This window comes from Mastomys coucha, unplaced genomic scaffold (assembly GCF_008632895.1).
Source record: "Mastomys coucha isolate ucsf_1 unplaced genomic scaffold, UCSF_Mcou_1 pScaffold3, whole genome shotgun sequence".
Taxonomy (NCBI): Eukaryota; Metazoa; Chordata; class Mammalia; order Rodentia; family Muridae; genus Mastomys; species Mastomys coucha.
The window spans coordinates 72,104,763-72,127,190 of record NW_022196909.1 but is presented as its reverse complement, the minus strand read 5'-3'; the positions used below and the strand labels follow the sequence as shown (position 1 = coordinate 72,127,190).

The window sequence follows — 22,428 nt, the reverse complement described above, 5'->3', positions numbered from 1 at the left end:
ACAGAGCTCTGCCTGCCTCTGCCTCCTGAGAGCTAGGTTTAAAGGTGTGGCTGATTGGCTTCTCAAGGATGGGTAGCCACACTTAAGACTTTTTAAAGTTGTTCCTGAATATAAATTGATTTTACTTCTAATTGTGTGAATGAGTATCTGGAAGCCAGAGGCATCAGATCCACTGGAGCTGAAGCTGTGAACCACCCATGTGGTTTATCACTTACATCCTGTGTGTCTTAGTTAGGGTTTCATTGCTGAGAAGAGACACATGACTAAGGCAAGTCTTATAAGGACAACATTTAACTGGGGCTGACTTACAGGTTCAGAGATTCAGTCCATTATCATCAAGGCGGGAGCATGGCAGTGTTCAGGCAGACGTGGTGCAGGAGGAGCCAAGAGTTCTATATCTTGATCCAAAGACAGTCAGAAGAGTCTCTTCTTTCAGGCAGCTAGGAGAAGGTCTCAAAGCCCACCCCCTCAGTGACGTGACTGGAGGAGTTCAACAAGCCACACCTACTCCCATGAGACCACTGATTCCTAATTGTGCCATTCCCTGGGCCAACCATATTCAAGTCACTACACTGTGCAATAGCAGTACATGCACTTATCTACCAAACCATGTCTCCAGTGCCCTGAAGTTAACTTCTTGGGGCTGAGCAGATGACACCCTAAATTTGGTAATACCCGGGCCTGTCTGCCTGTCTTCAGTCAATTATGTGGCCTCTCTCAGTGAGGGGTGTGTGTGGGCACCTGTGTGTGCCCATATGCATGCACATCTTTCCTGGGTTCTGAGCCTCTCTTGCATTGCCATCAGGATTTCCGTGTGACTCTAGCTATCAACCTCTGTCAACCTCTTTTGCCCTTCAGTGCAGTTGCCCCTGTAAAGAGAAACAACAGAGATCTTCACAGACTTCCAATACCCAGGGGACTCAGAAAGAAAGGGCCCAGGTATGGCTGCCAGGACCATAAGGGTGAAGCTGGACTTCCGAACCTGGCCCTGTTTCCCACAGACCCTGTCCCCACCCAGGCTATGAAGCCAGGGCTCCTGAGTTCCTCTTGGGGTGGAGGCAGGGGCCTCCTTCGTCTAGGACGTCACCCTGTTAAACTTCCTCATCAGCCACACAGGAAACTGAGCAGATCAGGAGCCCAGCCCCAAGCAACCACAGGCTCCCCCAGCCCCAGAAGCCCTAGGGGAAAGGGCCCAGGTGGGCCACCTCTGCAGAGACCATGGGATCCACAGAGACGTAAGAGCTGTCTTCCGTCCATGCGGAGCAGCAAGATTGCCAGACCTGAGCGCGGGTGGGGTTGGGAGAGGGCAAAGAACAAAAAACATGGTGTCTGGGGCTACAGCGGGGGAGGGCCCAGGAAGCACAGCCACCCACTGACCAGGGTGGCCTCTCAGGGACCCGATCAGCCCATCCTCTTCAATTGTCCTGGCTCTGAATCTGTGTAATGAAACCAGGGACTTTAGGGAGTATGATGCTCCAGTGAGGGCTGGGGTTTAGGAAGGTGGTTTCCAGGAGGGGATATTCAGCGATGAGGTATGACAGGGTATGGTGGGAAACTGTCAACCTTAGTGGGGGACTCATGGGAACCTTGTGTCCATGCAACAATGAGATGCTTGGGGTGCCCATGTCAGGGTGGTGTGTGTAGCTAGATGGGACCAGTCAGGCACTTTCCTTGGTTTCTGAGAGCTAAGGCCTTAGCATCTTCTGCAATAGACAGCAGGGAGGAGCGGGCTGTGGGGCTTGCAGCTCAGTGCCAGGATGCGTTGCTCTTCTTTCTCTGCTGAGTGTGGGCCCCACAAAAGCTCCCACAGAGACACAAGGACAAGCCTTAAATATGCTCAAAGGCACAGGGAGAGAAGAGATAGGACTCACACCATATACACCTGAGATTCTGCAGTTCTACCCCACAGATTCAAGAGACAGGCACCAGAAAGAATCCTAAGTATTCTCTTTTTGTACAAGTGCTTGTTACAGGCAGACACACTGTCACAGGTATGCCTTCATCTCTGACTTCTCCTGCTACCCTTCCTCTCTCTGTCTCTATCTCTGTCTCTCTCTCTTTCTCTCTCACTCTCTCTCCCTCCCTATCTCTCTGTATCTCTGTCTCGGTCCATCTCTCTCTCTCTGTGTCTCTCTGTCTCTCTCTCTCTTTTTCTCTCTCTATCTCCCCCTGCCTTCTCTCTCCTCTCTGTCTCTAGCCCTCTCTTTGGAAACAGGGTCTCAGTATGTAGTTCTGACTAAGCTGGAACTCATCTGCAGACCTGGCGAGCCTTGAATTCACAGAGATCTACTTGCCTTTGCCTGGGGGGTTAAGACTATGGCCACCATGCTGGTTTTCTCTCTTTTTCCTTCTCTTCTCTGACCCCATACTTCAGCAGCATTCACACCTGGCTCTACCCCTCAGGGTACCCACACCAACACACCTAGTTACACACATAGGGAACACAGAAAACAGAAGCACACAGATGCAGACTCAGAATACACACACAAGCTAAAGCCCCCTCATGGTCCACAGAAGGCATCCCCCTGCCATGTTTGACTGGTTCTTTGAAGCTGGCCGCCCCAACTCCCTGGAGGAGGGTAAGTTGGGAGACCTGGGACTGGATAGATGGGAGGGAGGTTGTGAGGCCACAAGCTCAGCAGCTGGCCCTCCCTACAGATCCCCCCATCCTGCGGCAGTTCCCTCCAGACTTCCAGGAACAGGTAGGTATTCAGAAGCATCGCGGGGCTGCCCCGGCAGAGGGTGAGGCCACAGCCCTCAAAGCCTGACTCGATCAAGGGCCAAGGTCAGGAGTGCTAATGCTTCTCCCCTCTCTAGGAAGCCATGCGTGTGGTGCCCAGGTTCTGTTTCCCCTTTGACATAGAAAGGTATGGAGGGCACAGAGAGGTGGGGGGACACATACACTCTTTGGGACCCAATGCAGGAACTTAACAACTGAAGAATCATAGGCACAGGAGTACGGGGACCCAAGGACCCAAGAACTGAAGGACAAAGGAAGTTAGGTGGTCCTTCAGAGGGGACTCAATGTTCATGAGTGTGAGTATGTGTGTTCATGGGTGAGCAGCTGCTTATGGAGGCCTCAAGTGTCATTTTCCAGAAACCATCCACCTTTTTCTTTTGTTATGTGAACAAACATTGCTTTAGTTTGGTTTTGTTTTATATTTCTTTCCCGTTTATGGGTGTTTTATCTACACATGTCTGTGCACACCACCTGCATACCTAGTGCCTAGGGAGGTCAAAAGAGGGTATCAGATCCCCTGTAACTTGGAGTTACATGCATTGTGAGCCTTGTTGTAGGTGTTGGGAACCAAACTTGGGTCCCCTGTGAGAGTAGGTAGTACTCTAACCACTGAGCCATCTCCCCGGTCCCTATACACACACTCACCTTGTTTTTTGAGGTAGGGTCTCTTACTGGCTTGGAGGTCTCCAAGGAGGCCTCACTGGCCATCCAGCCCCAGGGCTTTGAAGATTTTACCACCCAGGCCCTGGGGCCAGATTTAATTTTTTTCTATTATATCTGTTATATGTGTGTGTGTGTGTGTGTGTGTATGTGTGTGTGTGTGTGTGTGTGTGTGGTGAGTGATAAGGGATATATACCTGTGCCACAGGATCTGAGTCCAGGGTCAGAGGATAACTTTGTGGTGTTGGTTCTCTTCTACCATATGGGTCTCCAGATATTGAAGTCACACTGTGCTTACATGGACTCACATGGCAAGCACATTTTTCTGATGAGCCACCTTCCCTGGCCTCCAGATTTCCTTTCTTTTCAAAAATGGGTCTGTGGGATGGCACTCCAGACATAGGTCTTGCACCTTAGTGGTGGAGCTATGAAAACAGGCTCCAGGTCTCAGGACTCCTGACTCCCAAGAACCCACAAAATACTGAGCCCTCATATAAGCCACAAAAACAAACAAACAAACAAACAAACAAGAAAACCTCCATTCACAAGCCACGTTAGGAGTTTGATAGGAGGGTCGGGGAGCAAGGAAGTCAGAAAATAGATGTCCAATCTCCACCAGAGCCTTGTCCCCTCCAGGGAGCCGCCCAGCTCTGCTGTCCAGCATTTCACCTTTGCCCTCACTGACCTGGCGGGCAACCGTAGATTTGGCTTCTGCCGCCTGCGAGCTGGTGCATGGAGTTGCCTCTGTATTCTCAGGTGGGTGATATGGGGCCTGAAACCAAGTAGGAACATACAGGAAGAAACACTAGGCCTCACAATGAACACAGAGACTTAAAAGTGATGCTAAGTGCAGGGAGTAAGAGGCTGCTGAACCCCCTCCACTCGAGTCTGGCAGGTCACTTGGAAGTGGTAAGATGGAGAGACTGTCCCCTGACATGACAGCACCGGTGCTCAGAAGCCACAGAGGCTCAGAACCTGCACAGCATCACAACATGGCTAACTGCAGAGCCATTAGCAACTGATGGCTGCTGGGCTGGGGCACACTGGGGCTCTTCAGAGGTTTGCCATGCTCCTGAGAATGGCTCTACACCCATTAATGGCTCTACAGACAGCACTAAGTGGACTCAGCGGGCCTTCAGGAGGTCCTGGGGCAGGTGACGAGACAGGGTCTCACTAAGTAGCCCTGACTGGTCTGAAACTATTATATAGAACAGGCTGGCCTCAAACTCCAACTGATAGATCCTCCTACCTCTGTGCTCCTGAGAGCTAGGGATTAAAGGCATGCACACTACAACTGGCTGAGTCAGTTTTAGAAAACATCACATGAAATTGAAAGAGGAAAGTTGGGGAGGGGGGTGTGTTGAAGTAGTGGATATGGGGATACATTTGATCAAAACACATCAAATCTATACATGAAAATGCATAGTCTGCATGCACAAAATTCTCAAACCATAAATTTGTAAAAGTATCAAATTCCTTGGGGGCACTTTCTAGACTCTGACCACGCCCTTTCTCTCTCTCCAGCCACTTTCCCTGGTTTGAAGTGTTCTACAAGATTCTCAATAATGTGGGGGACCTCCTAGCCCAGAACCAAGTGAGACCAGCCCCACCTGCAGCCTCTCTATCACCTCTCTGATGTGCCAGGTCTCACCTCATTCAGAGGGAGACCCTCAGAATCCCAAATTGTCCCTCCAGCACTAACTCCTTCCTCAGGTCGCTGAGGCTGAAGAACTCCTACAAAACTTGCAGCAACACCGACTTCTTGGACCCCAGCTTTCAGGGAGACCAGAGATGGTGAGTAGCTCCCAGGTCTTTGACACTGGCTTCTGGTCGGCAATGAAGGCTGCCAGCCAGCCTGGGGAACCACACAGTTGTTCCTGTCCCCCAGGACAGCAGCAGCATCACCATCTGGAGTGAATGTGGAATCTTGCCTCCTGCCCTGGGGAATAGCAAGCTGGTGAGTGGAGCCGAGGTCCTTCGAGCCGTAGTGGAGGTCACTGCCACCCATGCCACTGAATCCCTCCCCATGTCCCCACTAGCTTTCTTGTTCTGTGGCTCCGGATGCTGCCAGCCTGCCGTCTATTCCTGAGAACGTGAGTAAGGAGGAACTACAAAGAATGGGTGGGACAGCAAGTGGTAGCTTATCTGCTCCCAGCCACTGTGCCTCTCTATCCCTCAGAGGAACCTCACGGAGCTGGTGGTTGCTGTGACAGATGAGAACATCGTCGGACTCTTTGCAGCGCTACTAGCTGAGAGGAGGGTCTTGCTCACTGCCAGCAAGCTCAGCACTGTGAGGCGGGACCTCCTCCCCTGGGGAAGGGACACTGCTAAACCCGCTTTGCTCAGTTCCACCCCTGTGGGAATAATCTGAGGAGGTTGCACAATGGCTCCAACGTATTGGTAGCACAATCCAGTATGGGCCCACCACTGAGGACCAGACCTGGCCTAGCTCTGCCCCTCTGGAAGAGGATGTTAAACTTTCTAGCTGCGGACTTAGCTCAATGGGTAGAGCACTCACCTAGCAAGCATGAGGCCCTGGTTCCACTCCCATAAACCATAAACCAGGCCCTGGCAAGCATATGGAATCCCAGCACTGACAGTCAAGGCAGAATCAGAAGTTCAGGGAGGTCACCCTGAGATACCTAGTTTGAGGCCAGCCTGATACATGAGACCCACCAGGTCTCAATGAATGAATGATAGATAGGTAGACAGACAGGCAGACAGACAGATAAGGAAAATACATTTTTAAAAGATTGTAGGGCCAATGAGATGGCTCAGTGAACAAAGGTACCTATAGGCAAATTTTGAGGAGCTGAGTTCAATACCCAGGACATACATGGTAGAAAGACAGCCTCAACTCCTACATGTTGTTCTTCACATCTGCACAAGTGAGAACGAACACGAAAATTCACTCACAAATATGTAAATGCAGTTTTATTTTTTTTTTCTAGTTCCACTTTTGTGTTATACAGTATATATATATATATATATATATATATATATATATATACACACACACACACACACACATACATATACATTTTTTTTGTTTGTTTTTTTGAGACAGGGTTTCTCTGTGTAGCCCTGGCTGTCCTGGAACTCACTCTATAGACCAGGCTGGCCTCAAATTCAGAAATCTGCCTGCCTCCCAAGTGCTGGGATTAAAGGCGTGCGCCACCACTGCCTGGCATAAATTTTTTTAGTGTGTATATCTGTATGTGGGTGCCCAAAGAGAAGATCCCCTGAAGCTGGAGTTAAAGCAGTTGTGAGCCACCATGTTGTTGCTCAGAGCTGAACACAGGACCTGTACAAGAGCAGCCAATGCTGAGCCATCTCTCCTGTTCCTCAAGTGTGTTTCTGTGTGGTTGGCTTTTTTGGGTTTGGTTTGGTTTGATTTGGTTGGTATGGATTCAAGACAGGGTTTCTCTGTGTAGCTCTGCCTGTCCTAGAACTCACTCTGTAGACCAGGCTGGCCTTGAGCTCAAAGGTCTGCCTGCCTCTGCCTCCTGAGTGCTGGGATTGCAGACCAGAGTCACCACATAAACCCCAGAGTTATTTTTTATCTGAGCACATGGAACTGTAACTGGCCAAAATCCTGGTCTCCACTTCCTTCCTAAGGGGGTCTGAAATCCACCCACTTCCTTCCTATGGGGGTCTACTCCACCCATTTCCTTCCTAAGGGGGTCTGAACTCCACCCACTTCCTTCCTAAGGGGGTCTGAACTCCACCCACTTCCTTCCTATGGGGGTCTGAACTCCACCCACTTCCTTCCTAAGGGGGTCTGAACTCCACCCAGTTCCACTTCCTTCCTAAGGGGGGTCTGAACTCCACCCAGTTCCACTTCCTTCCTAAGGGGGTCTGAACTCCACCCAGGTCCACTTCCTTCCTAAGGGGGTCTGAACTTCACCCAGGTCCACTTCCTTCCTAAAGGGGTCTGAATTCCACCCAGTTCCACTTCCTTCCTAAGGGGGTCTGAACTCCACCCAGTTCCCCAGCAATGGATGGAGGAAACAGAGCAGGGAGGTCTAAGAGCTCAACTCATTGCCCTTCTCAGGGATTCAGGACCCTGAGGTGAGGAGTCTGAACCCAGCACCTCCGTCTTTCTCACTCCCCAGCTGACAGCCTGTGTTCACGCATCCTGTGCTCTGCTCTACCCCATGCGCTGGGAGCATGTTTTAATCCCCACACTACCTCCACACCTGCTGGATTACTGCTGGTGAGAAAAGAGGAGGTGGGGGATGAAAAAGGGTAGGCCACAGGAAAGCCTGAAGTGTTGCTAGTCTTTAATCTTGGCACATGTGAGTCAAAAGGCAAGAGGATCTCTTTATGTCCCAGGCCAGCCTAGTCTACAGTGAGTCCCTATCAGAAAAAGTCAAAAAAAAGAAAATCAAGAGTCCCAGGCTAGCCTGGGCTACATAAAGCAGGCATAGTTTAAAAGGCTTGGGGGTTTGAGGTATGCCTCTCCAGTCTGTGTCCTCTCCACAGCGCGCCCATGCCCTACCTCATAGGAGTCCATGGCAGTCTTGCTGAGGTAAATGCTGAAACACCCCAAGGGTGGAACAGGGGGGGAGGGATTCTCTCTCCCTCCAGTTACTCAGAATCCTAGCTCTATATGGGGCTCTGAATGACAGCTTATGTTTGTCTCCTGCAGAGAGTTCGAGAGAAAGCACTGGAAGATGTTGTGGTGTTGAATGCAGACTCCAACACCCTGGAGACACCCTTTGACGATGTGCAAGCTCTGCCACCAGATGTCGTTAGTGCCATCACCTCCCACCCTTGCTCCTCAAGATGTAGCCTCCATCTCTGTCCAACTCGGGTTCTCCCCTGTGTCCTCAGGTATCCCTGCTGAAGCTTCAGCTAAGGAAGGTTGCACTGAGCCCCGGGGAAGGGGTGTCCCGTCTCTTCCTCAGAGCCCAGGCCCTGCTCTTTGGAGGGTACCGTGAAGCCCTTGTCTGCATCCCGGTGAGCAGATGGAGGAGGAGGAGGAGGGATGCCCAGGGACACGCCTCTCAGGGATAACTCACAACATTAAGAACACCTAGTGGTTTAGGGTCTCCGGTAGGGTAATCTAGGCTAGCCTCAAACTCAATATGTTTTGACTTTGAACTCCTGAACCTCCTGATTTTTTTTTTCTTGAGACTGGGTCTTTGTAGCCCAGGCTGCCCTGGAACTTCTTCTGTAACCAGCAGCAATCTCCCTACAGCAGCCCCTTACACTATCAACATTATTTAATGCTGACAGCCACATTATAGATGAGGATGAGATGTTCCATGAGGATGGCACAGGATCAGGTACACAGTAGGCACCCAATTAGTGCTTGTTAGGTAGCTATGAAGTTGGAAGAAAGATGACAGGAGAAAAGAGAGCCCCAGGGAACTCCAGAAGGAATCCTTCTTCCAGGGTCAGCCAGTGACATTCAGTGAGGAAGCTTTCTTGGCTCAGAAGCCGGGGGCACCCCTGCAGGCATTCCACAAAAAGGCGGTACACTTGCAGCTGTTCAAGCAGGTGAGCGCACTGGGGGAGGGGGTCTAAAGTGAAGAATAAGGGATGGGCTGCTAGTCCCTGGGGGAGGGGCCTAAGGTGAGGAATAAGGATGGGCTGTGAGTCACTGGGGGTAGGGCCAAATTGGATGCCTGGTTTCTAGAATGGTTTCCTGATTTGGGGGCCCTTGGGAAGGCCCTAGCAGGCTGGCTTCTAAGTCTTTAGGAAACTGCATGTACTTGAGTCTGATCCTCTCTCTCTACCCAAGTTCATCGAATCCCGACTGGAAAAACTCAATGCTGGAGAAGGTTTCTCAGACCAATTTGAGCAAGAGATCATTGCCTGCTGTGGAGCTCCCTCAGGTGAGCCCAAGGCTCTCACCCTATCAGTTCCCCAAGCTTAGGCCTGCCTTAGTAACAACAGCCCTCTCCCTTCCTCCCAGGCACCCTTCGGTCTTACCAGCTCTGGGTAGATAGTCTTAAGGTAATAAAAGCAATCCCTGTTCCGGTTAATAACCCACTTCATCACCTTACCACTTACCACAGTCCCCAAGAAGGGGCTTGGTTAAAACTGGAGGCAGAGAGAGGAAGGAGGCTGCCCAGCAGAAGGCAACCTGAGGTGGGAAGTGGAGTGTGGGGCCGGACCTGGTAACCTCAGGGGCTCAAGTTTCTCCCGTTTGGTGTTTTTACAATCAACCCCTTACAGAAAGGTAGTGATGCCCTCCTGCATTCAGTGAAGACAAAGACCCGACCAGCTGTCAGGAACATGTACCGATCGGTGAGTACCGACTGGGAAGACTGGCCCTGTGGCTCAGAGTGGCTGGAGTGACCACAGGAAAGCGGCATAGGGAGAATCTGTGATATGTGTTTATGTGCACATGTGTGCCTGTGCGTGGAGAAGCCAGGCGTTGGCATTGCTATGTACTATTCACCTTGGGGTTTTTTGTTTTGTTTTGTTTTTGAGAGAGAGAGAGAAAGAGAGAGAGAGAGAGAGAGAGAGAGAGACTTCGTGAGTGGCCCTGGTTAGTTGGTTGTGGCCTTCTACCACATGGTAGAACATGGAAATCAAATGAACTCAAGTTGTCAGGCTTGGCAAAATCCCCTTCACCCAGAGTCTTTTGCAGCTCGCTCACTAGGCTAGCCTAGTTGGCCAGTGCTCAGGGGCTTCCCCTCCTAACTCAAATGTCACAGGCACACGCCACCCCAACTCTTTCTGTGGAAGGAAGGAATTTAACTGACAGATCTTTCCCTCGAGCCTAACAGAGATTATGTCTTGAGTATTCACAACAGGCATTAAATATCCTCTTAAAATATTAACAACTTTTCCTATGCTATTTTCATTTGCCATTTTCTCTTTTTGGTGTGTGTATGTGTTGTATGGGTGGGTGTGCCTATTGGACTGCTTGTATATTCACCATGTGTGTAGAGGCCAGAAGAGGGTATTGGATCCCTCGGAACTGTAGATTGTGGCAGTTGAGACCAACCTGATATGTGTAACTGGTCTTTGCTACTTTGTGGGGTTCTTTTTCCCACCCTGAATAGGGGTTTTACCCCTATTACTAGATAGGAAAGAAAGGATAAAGGGAAGAAAGATTCTTGAATCTAATATCTTTCCTTTTGTTTTTTCTTTGAGAATGACTACTTACAAACTGTAACCAACCCTACCCCACCCCACCCACCCCACCCCCACTCCCACCCCCACCCAATGACTACCAACCCCTGCCTCTCAGGCCCCTAGCATTTATATATCACCTCTGAAAAGCTCCCAGAATTAGAGCTATCACACACTCACAGAAACTATCTGCAGCTGGCAAAACCATACCTCTGCCAGAACACAAGGCAAACCATAGTCAGCTGCTGAGAACAGTTCCAACCCCCACACCTGGGACTAAAAAGAAAACACATTTGTGTGTTTTTAAAGAAATCAAAGTTCAGAATTGTCACTACAGATATGGCATGAACCTGAGCTCTCTGCAAGAGCAGCAACCACCTTTGATGTTTGTTGCTGTCAAACTTGACAAGATTTTGATCCCTAGAATCTGCATGAGAAAACTGACTGCCCCATTTGTACTCTGCCCTCCACACCCATACCACGACTAATGTTCCCTCTCCCCCAAATAAATACATAAATAAAATTAAACACACACACACAAACTCTGACAGCCAAGATCCATAGACTACCTTTTGTTACTTAGCTTCCATTCTTAATTTATTTTTTTGGGAGGAGGAGGCCTGGAGCTCAAAATTTCTTTCAGACAACCAGTCTTTACATTTCAGATCTGTCCATTTGATTTTAATCCTACACAAACTGGTCAAACCTTTAGTTTATGGTAGGGTGACTCCCTCCAGGAATACTGTGCATCAAAGGTATAAACATAGCTTGGACGATGCAAAGGTGGAATGGGTGGTACAGAACACTTGTGTCTAATACTGTGTTGGGTCATCACCTAGGCAAAGAGTGGCTTGAAGGGTGTGCAGAACCTGCTCATGATTAAGGTAAGACCACCCAGGGTAAATTCCCCACCCCACAGATAATTCTCACATGAGGTGGTACCCCAGCCCACTTGTGCATCCCTTCACAGGATGGAGACTCTGGCCTGCAGAGGGGGGGCTCCCTGAGAACCCCAAGCCTCACCAGCCGCTCAGATCGTCTGCAACAGCGCCTGCCTATTAGCCAGCACTTTGGACAGGTGAGGATGCCCACTGTCTACTACACATAGCAGATTCTTCACAAATCCTGCATTTGTCCCCATTGTTCACCAAACTATCTCTTTGTTGAAATTCAAATGTAGTTCACTCACTATACAGCCAAGGATGGGTTTGAACTCCTGATCCACCACACCCAGTTTAAATGGTGCTAGGGATCAAACCCAGGACACTGCTAGGCAAGATCTGTACTAACCAAGTTACATTCCCCCAACCCCTTGGTTGGGGACTTTTTTGTATTTTTTTTTTTTTTAGACCAAACTGGTCTAGAACTCAGAGATCCACCCCAGCCCTTGGTTTTAGAGGAATCTCACTATATAGCCAGCCAGGACTTGAACTTGCAATGATCCTCCTGCCTCAGGCTCAAATGTAGAGACGACAGACACGCAGTGGCATGTCCACTGCTCTTTCCAATTCCAGCTGGAAAGTCCCAGCCCTGGATTCAAAAGTTGCTGAGGCTCCTCCCATTTCTTTCTCCCTTATCTTTTTCAGAACAGACCCCTCCGCCCTAGCAGGAGACTCAAGACTGAAGGGGGACCTTCTGAATCTCTGCAGGAGAGGTAAGAATTGAAGCAGATCAAACTTGGAGGTGCAAGGATCACAGCTAATGAGGGGTGTCTTCTAAACTCTGGAGACGAAGCCTATGATGTCAATCCTCAATCCAGGAGCCCCACCTTGAGCCCTGGGGACACGCAGAATCCCTGGGCAGAGGACACTCTAGATGGCAGCTTTCTGGGGTCCGGAGAAGAGCTGGATCTACTGAGTGAGATTCTAGACAGTCTGAGTGTGGAAACCAAGAGTGGTGAGGGGCTGAGGGCCAGCCAGAGCTTGGACTGCTATCAGCACGGAGCGCCAGAGAGCTGCTCCAGCTTGGTGAGGACCTCCTCCCCCGCCCCGCCCCACCCTCCTCACCCTCCCCCCACCTGTCAGCTTCTACCCCATCTGACATCAACCATACCCTCCATCCTGCTGTGCCTAGCCTGACATCCCAGTGGGGTTACCATGGCAACTGGAAGGAGACAAGAGATCCCAGGATCCTCAGCCTTGGTCCCTGCCTGGTGACCTGTCACTTCTGCAAGATAGCCCATTTTCAGAGGTTGTAAGCTACTCAAAGAACTACTGTTCTCAACCACCCTCAGCCACTTCAGCAGACCCCCCCAGCCAAGGGGACCCTGGGCCCTCTCTCAGCAAGCTGGATTCTACACTCTCACACAGCCCGTGCTGCAGGCTCCTCAGAGTCCCCACTCAGCCCAGTCCTCCAAAAAGCCCCCAACTTCTTGTCTCCACAGAGCCCAACTCTGATGCTGTCTGGAAATTACAATCCATTCCATCTCTCCCATACTCCCATTCTGCAGAGAACCCCACAAACCAGCCTCCCCAGGTCCTGCTGGGCCAGGCTGGTATACAACCCCTCAAGGAGCTGGGAGCTCCAACATCTTCGGTCTCTCATGTAAGCAAGCAGCAAAGGCCCCAGGACAGGCAACCTCGAGTTGCTGATCTGAAGGAGTGTTTTGAAAACTAACATCAGGAGTGTGAGGGGTTCCCAACTCTCAATAAAGCTGACTTTTTTTCCTTGATAAATTTATCTGGGGCTGTCAGCCCAGAAACCTACTACATCCACCACTCCAAGTGCCGTCTAAGCATCTTTAAAGTTCATCTGAAGGCTCTTACCCCAACTTCCCACCCATTAGAACCCTGAAGAGCTTACAGTTAAAATCTTTTTTTTATTTATCTAAGCTAATGTTCCCACAAGCCAAAAAACAAAAACAAAAACAAAAAAGCCTTTATTGTACCTATCAGTTTCATATAAATATATAAAAAGTGAGCAGGCCCATTCTCCTTGCCCTAAATGTCTACATCTTTGAAGAACTTTCTGCCCTTCTATTCGTAAGCATTGAGTGAGTCTGATTGCCCAAGGAGGGTGTTGCCTTCCCACAAGGTCACACAGCAAGGAAGGGAAGATGGATGACAGGGAAGGAGGGGAGGAGCTAGATGGGCAGGCAGCCCCACACTGGCTCCTTGGAGTCCTGGGGGGCCCGGGCCTCCGCTGCTGCGTGGGAAAACTGAAAGAAAGGACAGGAGGTTTGTTGGGCCTGCAGTCACAGTAGGAGACACAGCAGAGGCAAGATCATATGAGGTAAATGGTGAGGCAGTAAGGCCCCCCGGCCCCAGCACCCCTAGTTTCATGCAGAGCCAAGCAGAGGTAGCATGCTGCATAGCCCACCAGCTAGATGCCCCCGAGTTCTCCAACCCAAGTCCTCCTGAGTCATCAGAGGATGGCATGTCTCCGAGGTGGCTACTGAGTGGCAGGGCGTGCCAAGACAGTCCTGGGCGTTGGTAGTGATGATGGCCTATGGCCGACACCCGTGTTCAGATGAGCCGCTCCTCTGGAGGCAGCTTGAGGTTGGGGGGTGGTGGAGCACGGGCACCCACCTGCTCCTCACTGCTGGGCCGGTAGGTGCCCTCTGTCTGCCTCTTTTCTCGAAGTTTTCGCATTAGCAGGAACAGCCCCACTGCTATGAGCACGACTCCCAGAATGGAGAAGACCACAGTGATGGCTACAATAGCCTCTGAAGACTGTAAAGAGAGGGGGAGTGGACAGGTGTGACCAACTGCATGGAGTCACCCCACCTAGGTTACCCCCCAGGCTCCTGTCACCCTGTCTGCTTTCTGGGTGGGGTTTTGGGGCTGTTTTCAAACTAAGAAACAACCTCCTTCAGCACCTCTCACACTGGTACCCAGTACCTCTGTCCTCACGCTGGTGCCCAGTCCCTCTGTCCTCACGCTGGTACCCAGTAGTACTTCTGTCCTGTCCCCTCCACACTGAGTACCTGAGGCTCTGCCAGATACAAATCTCTTGGTTTTCCTTCTTTTTTTCTAGACAGAAAAAAAGAAGGCCTTTTGTGTTGTTTATTTGTTTGTTTGTTGTTCAAATTCTTCTAGAATCTTGAACTTACTAAATAGCTAAGAATAATCCTGAGCCTCCTCCTCCTCCTCCTCTTCCTCTTCCTCCTCTCCCTCCTCCTCCTCTTCCACAAAGCTGATACTGGGAATACAGGTGTGTGCCACCACACCTAGAATTTTTATTGTCACATGGTCTTATCTATACCCCATGCTGTTCTTAAATTGTGGCAAACCTCCTGCCTCAGCCTCCTGAGTCCTAGGGTGACAAGTATGTCATGCCCATCAGGCAAGACACAGTTTGTGTCTGGTTTTGAGACAGGATCTCATAGTAGCCCTGGCTAGCCTGGAATTCACTATGTAGACCAGGCTGGCCTTGAACTCCACCTGCCTCTCTCTCTTCCTGAAGTGTATAGGTTACCACACCCAGCAAGACACAATTTTCTTGTCCACTGTTATAGATAGGTCTTGCTACCTTCTGTCTGGGACACAGAAGTTCCATTGCTGTGGCTTTGTGGGTAGAGTGCTTGCCTGGCAAACATAAAAACCCTGGGTTTCACTCCCAGCATCCCATAGACCCAGCATGTTAACTCAGCAATGAGAAAGGCAAAGGATCCTGAATCCAAGGTCATCTGACTACAAAGGAAGTTTGAGGCCAGCCTGAGCTACACTAGATCCCATAAAAAAAATTAAAAAGTCAGAGCAAACGCCTAGCACATGGCCTTTTAATAGTAATCTCTGTCCACTTGTCCCAGTACTCTGGTCTTACACACCAGCTCTTCCTTCTTGTACCTTCCCAACTCACCAGGCCCCCTTTGGACCCATCGCCTGGGGGTTGAGTTGTGCTATTTGTGAAAGGGTCCAGTGCTGTGGAACAGAAAGAGAAAAAACAATCCATGCTGGGGTCTTCTTCACTAGGCTTCACTTGCACACCACTCAGCCAGACCTTACAAAACTCCTTCCAAAGTCTCCAGCTAGAATAGAGGCAGCAAGCACAGCCAGGCCACGCACTCCACCGTCAGGTGTGATGTTGGTTCCTCTGGCCACCCAGAGTCACCATTGTTAGCCTATTAGAATAGATGACTTCCAGAGCAGTGTTCCCTCCACCATCACTCTGGCCCAGAACCCTTAAGGACCTGGGCGGGGCTCAACCTTTCCCAGGAGTGTGTGACTCACAAGGCCCCCCCACCCCCAGGCTCCCGAAACTGGAACCAGAGAGACTGAAGGAAGAAGGCCTGACTGGGTCCACATCTACGATGGGCCAGCCCTATCAGCTGGGCCTTCAGGCCTCCTCCAGGTCCCCCTGGCTGCTTAAGACTCTCAACTATGCAGACTCAGGTGCCCAGCCCCCCCCTCCACCTCCAGGCTCTGCCCAACAACCCCCAGCTCCTAAATTCCACAAGACTTAAGGACTCAGGAATTCTGGGATGCGGGTACGGAGCATGCAGAAAAACGTGGGTTCGAGCCCCAGCAACGTTTAAAAAAAAAAAAAAAGTTTGGAGATCAGCTAAACTAATTTGAAGTTCAGCCCTGATATTTTCAAACTCGGTTCCCAAACGCATTCCAAGCTCATTCCTCAGACCTTACGCCCTCTGTGGATCGCAAATGCCCTGCACTTCTGAGTTCAACCCGAGAATCCTCCTCCCACCCGAGCGCCGCCCCGGACGGTACCTACTTGTTTGACTCCAACCGGAGGGCAGCATCGGCAAGCCAAACGCCAAGAGCAGCCCCAGGCCTGGGGTCGCCATGAGTTTAGGCGAGGAGTTGGTGGCGCCAAGGACAGGACTTCCCCAGAGCGCCAATTCCTACCACATCTTGGGTCGAAGAGGGCACCTGCGACCCAGGACCTGGAGACCAGACCAGGGGGAGAGGGCGCAGCATGGGGTGAGGACCTGGACTCAGGTTCGGGCCCCAGCGACCGGCAACACAGTCTTGGAGTGCGCTCCCCGCCCTCGGCGCCAAGGGTCAGAGATTAAAGATTAACTCCCCGACCGCATTCTTGGGCCAGGGAAAGGGAAGGAGGAGGTGGGGACAGGACAGGCTACGCGCCCTGCCTCCCTACCTGACTCAGGCGTCGGAGAGGGATTTCGCTCAAGTTCCCAACCCCGGGTTCCCAGCTGGAACCCCGAGTCTCTGTCCTTCACCGGGTCGCTCCAGATCCCACCCGCCCCGCCCGCTCACGTGACCCGGAAAGTTTAGTCACCCACCTGGGCAAAGAGCGCACTTCCGGCTTGTGCACCTGAGCCTGGCTGAGAGGGGCGGGGCGAAGAGGGCGGGGCCGCGCTGCCAGAGCACCTGCAACGGGAACCCCTTTGCGACCCGGAGCAACGCAAAAGGCAGAAGCTAGCAGGTGTAAGGACTGCACAGCTGGGGTCCCTCTGTAGCACAGGTGTGCGTACGCGGGGGCGTGGCGACACTCCAGAAAGATACACACTTGTAAGGGGCGGGCTCCGATGGGTAACACTGAAGAATTCACACCTGAAGTCAGACCTGATAATGCTAACCTGTATCCCAGATGTATTCTGGAGGCTGAGGCGGGAGGGTCCCAAGATCAAGGCCAGCCTGGGCAAACCCTATTTCAAAAGTAAAAGGAGTGGGAGCGTGGCTCAGGGCCAGAACCCCCTAAAATCACCTAGTGAAGGTCGCCGCCAAGAATGTCTTAGTGATTGGATCGCACCTTACTCGGCCATGAACTCCTCCCTAGCATGCCTGAGACCCCGGGTCCCATTTTTCATCCCATAACTAATCAATCAACCAACCTGCTAGTTTTGTAGAAAGATACACACGTGGGCTTGTAATCGGAGTATAATCAGAACATCTGCTTGGAATTACACCTGTGCGGTAAAAGAAGACCCCTGGACAGAGCACCTGTGCAGAATCTCGCCCAGCTTAACGGCAAGCCTGTGTCCACACTGTGGAACATCCATCTGACGTCCACCGGTCAGGGAAGTAAGTCTGTGAGAAAGCATGGACTTGGGGCGTCTTTGCGCAGAAGCAGCTATGTCCCACAGCATCCACAAAGAAACGCTTATGCATGGAAACGTCTTGTAGCTGGTAGAGGGGTGGGGTGGGACTTTCACTTGTTCGCCACACATGTATGGGCACAGCCTGGGAGGGAACCACATGACCTCTGGATGTATCTTTGGGTAAAAGGTGGTCATGAACCGGATGTGATGGCACGCGATTGCCATCCCAGCAATTGGGAATCTGATGCAGGCACATTCAAGGCCAGCTAGGCTACAGAGAACTTGACTCAAAAGAACAATAACAACAACAAATAGTCATAGAGCTGAAGCTGGGCAGTGACTAGCTGGGCTGTCTAGCACATACAAAGCGCTACAACACCCATTGTAGTGGATACGCCTTAGATCCCAGCAGAAACAGGTGGGGTTCTATGAGTTCCACATCAGCCCGGTCTACATAGTGACTTGCATGGCTACATAGAGAGACTGTGTCTTTGAAAAAGAAAAAAGAAAAAGAAACTAATAAAAGAGGTGTCGTCCTAGGAGTGGTGGTTTAAAATCTGTTTAAATCTCTGCTCTGACCCTAAATGGGAATCCAGACTAAGATATGAAGCTTTTGCTTTCTCCACTGTAGCGTGAGAAAAGTTAGTGCCACCTACCTACCTCACAGGGTTTGGGCAGATTTGGTGCTGAGCAGCGAGTGAAGGGCTCTGGCGTGCGCAATGCACCCAACGTTAGCTACTACTTATTATTCGCGGTCAAACGGGCGCCCTTACCCCTGACGGTGAGACGAGAAATTACACCCGAAACTGGTGGGTGGGACTTCAGCAGGTGCAAACACAGTCACCCGCTGAGGTCCCGCCTCCAGAGCCCCTCCTCCTGATCGTTACCTATAGCGGCGCTGGAGATACTGGTCCCGGACTCCCTTTCCAGTCAGGTCGGCAAAGAGCAGCCTTCTGAGAGTCTGAGTGGGGCCGCGGCCCCTTTAAGAACACCGAGCGGGCTGCGGGCTGCGGGACTGGAGGCCGCGGCGGGTCAACCGGGAAGCCCCGCCCACGTGGAGCGGACCCGCGCATCTGACCAATAAGGGTTTAACTTTGCAGCCGCGCCGCTCGTAGACCTTGCGTTTCTCTCTCTGAGTGTCACCAAGAAAAGGAGGCGCGCGGGCGGAATGAAGTATTGGGGAGGGAGCCAACACCTTTTTGTTGATCTGCTGTTTCTGTCATCGACTGGGGAATCTGACTAGAGCAGGCGGGCGAAAGAAGCTTTTAAACTGGTTCAGAATTCTTGTGTAGTCCTGGGAGAAGCAAAAACTTGAATTTCTGATAAGGGATCCGTAGGAGAGGAAGGTGTAAGTGAACGAGATTACGAATCCAAGTCCTGACAATTCCCTACCAAAACCATTTAAGGAAAAAGAGTAAACTGAGGCAAGCAAAGTAGAGTACTAAGACGGTTGCCTCTCCTACCGTCCCAGAAATGCGCTGTCAGATGTGCAAAACGAGAGCCTCTTAGAATGCTTCCCCACGCCCCCTGCTCCGCCCTCAGCCCCCTCCCCCAAGTAATGCGGGTCGGAGGAGGAGACCGAGTTCTGGCGCGGGCGGGGACGACTAGCATTTATCACTTCCAGCAAGTGCCGGAGCTCGGCCCCGCACAGAAGAGGCTACGGTGCGGGTGGGCGCGGGCGCTGGCCTTGTAGGGACCCCGGGGGGGAGGGGGCGCCAGAAAGCCCCCGCCGAGGCCGTCGCTGCGGGGCCTCCCCTCCCCCCTGGGCAGGCGCCATGCGGGGGGGCTCAGGCGACGCGGAGCGGCGGCAGCGCTGGGGTCGCCTGTTCGAGGAACTAGACAGCAACAAGGACGGCCGCGTGGACGTGCACGAGTTGCGCCAGGGGCTGGCCAGGCTGGGGAGGGGAGATCCGGACAGTGCACAGAAGGTACTATGGGCAGCGACTCCCCGCGGCAGGATCCGCCCGCGCCCTAACCGGTGCCCCTTAATGCCGGGGCTGCAGCAACCACATGCTACCTGTTGGCTGGACCCCACCGCCTCTGTCTAGGCTCCCTTCCCTCTGTCCACCCGCGTCTGGCCTGACGTCGTCGCGAGACAAGGCTGCTAAGGCTCCGGGCCTGCAGCGGCTGCCGCTGCCAGGACCCAGCGGCTCCTCCCCCGCTCCCCCTCAGGGATGTGGGATGCCTAATGGGGAGGGGGGGATGGACTGCAGAGCGGACGCTTTCCCCTCCGCTGCTCTGCGCACAATCCGAGGGGTGATCCTCTCCCACCGGCAGTTACTACAACTTCACCGCCCTGCTGGAGCACACACTGAGCCCCCAGGCAACTCTCCTAGTCTCTTATTTACATTTGCTGCCAGCGCTTTCCTGGACCTGACCAGTTGCCCCAGGCTGCTCCAGCTAGGGATTCAGTCCTTCTGAGGCCACTCTTCCTCTACTGGGAAGGAATTTGAGGTGGGGGTGCAGTTTAGCGGTAAAGCGCTTTCCTTGCATGTGCAAAGGCCCTAGGTTCCAGGCCCAGTATGGGAGGTGGCAGTGGGGAGCAGCAAAAACTGCCTCCCCACCTTGCAGGGCAGTGGTGGCACACGCCTTTAATCCCAGCACTTGGGAGGCAGAGACAGGTGGATTTCTGAGTTCGAGACCAGCCTGGTCTACAGAGTAAGCTCCAGGACAGCCAGGGCTACACAGAGAAACCCTGTCTGTGGGGAGCGGGGAGGGGGGTGTGTGGAGCCTGGCCCCTTCTCCATGTGACAAGTGTCTCTCACATGGAGCCCCTAGCCTTCCCTAAAACAGACCTATTGCATTTTTGTTGACCTTGAGACTAAGGTCCAACTTTTGGATAGGAGTATAGAGGCCCCGTGGCTGTTGGGCCTTTTATGAACCAGGACTGTTTCTGACAGGACAATCCCCACATGCACACCCCTGAGCAAGACTGCCAAGGAGATGTAGGGTTTTATAAGAAAAAGCTGGGTGAGCAGATTTGGGAAACAAGGTAATGAAAGAGAATCAGAGTTCAATGTCTCCTACAGTACAGAGATTGAGGCTAGCCTGAGCTACATGAGACAAGTGTCTCAAAATGACAAAAAGTGCCACCAGGTTGCCACTTCCCAGTTCTATGACCTTGAACTGACTGCCTCTGTGGCTCTGTAGAGTCCTCCCTCGGGCCTACCAACTGCGACAACAAGCGGATTCTTACTGTGGCCTGGGGTGTCTTGCCGCAAAGTGGGCTAACAGACTACAGAGGTGAACCCTCCTGCTCCCTTCCATGAGGAACTGGGGCTGAGTTCCTGAGGCATATTCTAGCTGACTTTCTCACACACACCCTGTGGGGGTACAGTCCGCTGGAGTCCCATGTCCCCTTTTTTCTCTGCTAGGGCATCTCCTCTGATTGGGACGCTGGTCCAGATGGTGGCCTCAGCCTGGAGGAGTTTACTCGATACCTGCAGGAACGGGAGCAGCGCCTTCTGCTCATGTTTCACAGCCTTGACCAGAACCAAGATGGTGAGATGGGCCCTAGGCTGGGGAATGGACAAGTGGGTTAGAACCCAAAGTGCTTGGGGACTGGGGAGGGCTGCTTCTGACTTAGGCACTATTTTAGGAGTTTTCAACCGGCCCATCCCACCTCCTGTTCCTTTTGCAGTTCCTCTCTCTACCCTTACATGTTTCTTTTCAGACAGTATAGTAGGTTCAGAGACCCTCAGATATAAGAAGAGCCCCTTCATCAAGCATCTTCTAGGTTCCTTAAGTATTACCTTAAAGTTGGAGAGAGAGAGATCAGGAGGTAAAATGCTTGCCACAAAACTACAAGTTCCTGAACTCAATCCCTAGTTCCCATGAAAAAGCTGGATGTAGAGGTACATGCCTGGAAGCCCATCCCTGGAGAGGAGGAGATGAAAAAGTGAATAATAATCAAATATTGCTTTAGTCCTCTGTAACATAGGTGCCCCTGGACTCACTCACTCACTCCTAGAATAGAGAACTCTCCAGTGTCTTCCAGTTTCAACCCTGAGCAGCCCCCACAACCTTATAAAAACCTCTCTCCTTACCATGATGGCAAACAACTGTGATCCCAGCACTCAGGAGGCAGAGGACAGGCAGATGGCTGAGTCTGAGGCCAGCCTGGTCTATAGAGAACAGCTAGAGCTACACAGAGAAACCCTGTCTCAAAGGGGAGGGGGAGGAGTCTCTCATGAGGCTGAGAAGCTGGCTCAGTCAGAGTGGGACCTGAGTTCAAGCCCCAGCACCTGTGTTAAAAAGCTGGATATGCCTACTGTGACCCAGTACCCATGAGGTGGAGACTGAAGGTGGTGAGGTGGATATTAGGGTTCAACTTCCAGACAAGTCAGTGAACTCCAGGTTCAGAGAGAGAGACTCTGTCTCAAAAGAAAGATGGAGAGAAATTGAAGACAGCCATCAACCTCTGGCCTTCTCATCCACATGTACACAGAAGCACACACAGGGCTTCTGGATCTCCCAGTCTAGCCTGTGGTTTGGGTGTCTCCTGGGGCTCCCCTTTTCCAGGCCACATTGATGTCTCTGAGATTCAGCAGAGCTTCCGCGCACTAGGCATCTCCATCTCACTGGAACAAGCAGAGAAAATCCTACACAGGTGAGTTACTGCAGCTTGGAGCCCTCGGGATCTCACCCCACCCCCACCCTACCCCTATCCTACCAGACAGCACTGTCCTCTGAGCCCCAGACTGGGTTGACAGGGAGGTCAGGGATGAAAAGTTCGACTTTGGAATCAAACAGATCTTAGGCTAGTGGACTGACAACCCTGTCTGGCCCTGAAAAAGACGGGTAATACAGCTACCCCCATAGGGTTGGTCTGAAGGATTTATACATGGGAGCCAGACAGACAATGTGACTAGACCATACCTGAAGCCTGAATCTGTCATTCTAGCACTTGAGAGGCCAAGGCAGGAGGATTGCCATAAGTTTGAGGACAACTTGGACTACAGAATGAGACTTGAGA

The 22,428-nt window shown here is 51.8% G+C and overlaps 3 protein-coding genes across 11 annotated transcripts in view; 2 read left to right on the top strand and 1 right to left on the bottom strand.

Moving 5' to 3' along the window:
* The first annotated feature begins 421 nt into the window (after nt 1–421).
* On the top strand, nt 422–13,193 carry Dennd1c (DENN domain containing 1C). 4 transcript variants are annotated; one of them, XM_031346558.1, is made up of 23 exons: nt 422–1,196; nt 2,515–2,579; nt 2,659–2,702; nt 2,818–2,867; nt 4,037–4,156; nt 4,925–4,994; nt 5,114–5,194; nt 5,289–5,357; nt 5,440–5,493; nt 5,580–5,690; nt 7,516–7,616; nt 7,886–7,931; nt 8,052–8,153; nt 8,237–8,362; nt 8,801–8,905; nt 9,150–9,243; nt 9,324–9,364; nt 9,587–9,658; nt 11,332–11,376; nt 11,463–11,570; nt 12,079–12,146; nt 12,252–12,459; nt 12,566–13,193. In XM_031346558.1, exons 2-23 carry the CDS (start codon nt 2,531–2,533, stop codon nt 13,106–13,108), a joined length of 2,307 nt encoding a protein of 768 aa, XP_031202418.1. In that variant the 5' UTR covers nt 422–1,196; nt 2,515–2,530; the 3' UTR covers nt 13,109–13,193. The 4 variants fall into 4 exon arrangements, with proteins under 4 accessions (XP_031202418.1, XP_031202417.1, XP_031202415.1 ...); XM_031346557.1 differs by having other exon boundaries at nt 422–1,235; nt 2,518–2,579; XM_031346555.1 differs by having other exon boundaries at nt 422–1,235.
* A 160-nt stretch (nt 13,194–13,353) lies between these two features.
* Crb3 (crumbs cell polarity complex component 3) lies at nt 13,354–19,359 on the bottom strand. 4 transcript variants are annotated; one of them, XM_031346565.1, is made up of 7 exons: nt 18,341–19,359; nt 17,247–17,442; nt 16,695–17,060; nt 16,163–16,334; nt 15,293–15,354; nt 14,020–14,163; nt 13,354–13,649 (listed from the first exon to the last, which is right to left on the bottom strand). In XM_031346565.1, the coding sequence occupies exons 4-7, from the start codon at nt 16,233–16,235 to the stop codon at nt 13,575–13,577; spliced, it is 354 nt and encodes a 117-aa protein (XP_031202425.1). In that variant the 5' UTR covers nt 16,236–16,334; nt 16,695–17,060; nt 17,247–17,442; nt 18,341–19,359; the 3' UTR covers nt 13,354–13,574. The 4 variants fall into 4 exon arrangements, with proteins under 4 accessions (XP_031202425.1, XP_031202426.1, XP_031202427.1 ...); XM_031346566.1 differs by lacking the exon at nt 17,247–17,442; XM_031346567.1 differs by lacking the exon at nt 17,247–17,442 and having other exon boundaries at nt 16,695–16,782.
* The window catches only part of Slc25a23 (solute carrier family 25 member 23), a 16,116-nt gene continuing 12,723 nt past the window's right edge, over nt 19,036–22,428 (top strand). The window contains exons 1-3 of one of the 3 annotated variants that reach the window (XM_031346560.1): nt 19,036–19,381; nt 20,828–20,954; nt 21,975–22,062. In XM_031346560.1, coding sequence (XP_031202420.1) covers nt 19,229–19,381; nt 20,828–20,954; nt 21,975–22,062 — 368 coding nt within the window. In that variant the 5' untranslated portion in view covers nt 19,036–19,228. Of the gene's footprint in view, nt 19,382–19,886; nt 19,908–20,827; nt 20,955–21,974; nt 22,063–22,428 lie in introns of those variants that run through there. The other 2 variants (XM_031346561.1, XM_031346562.1) reach the window with 2 other exon arrangements.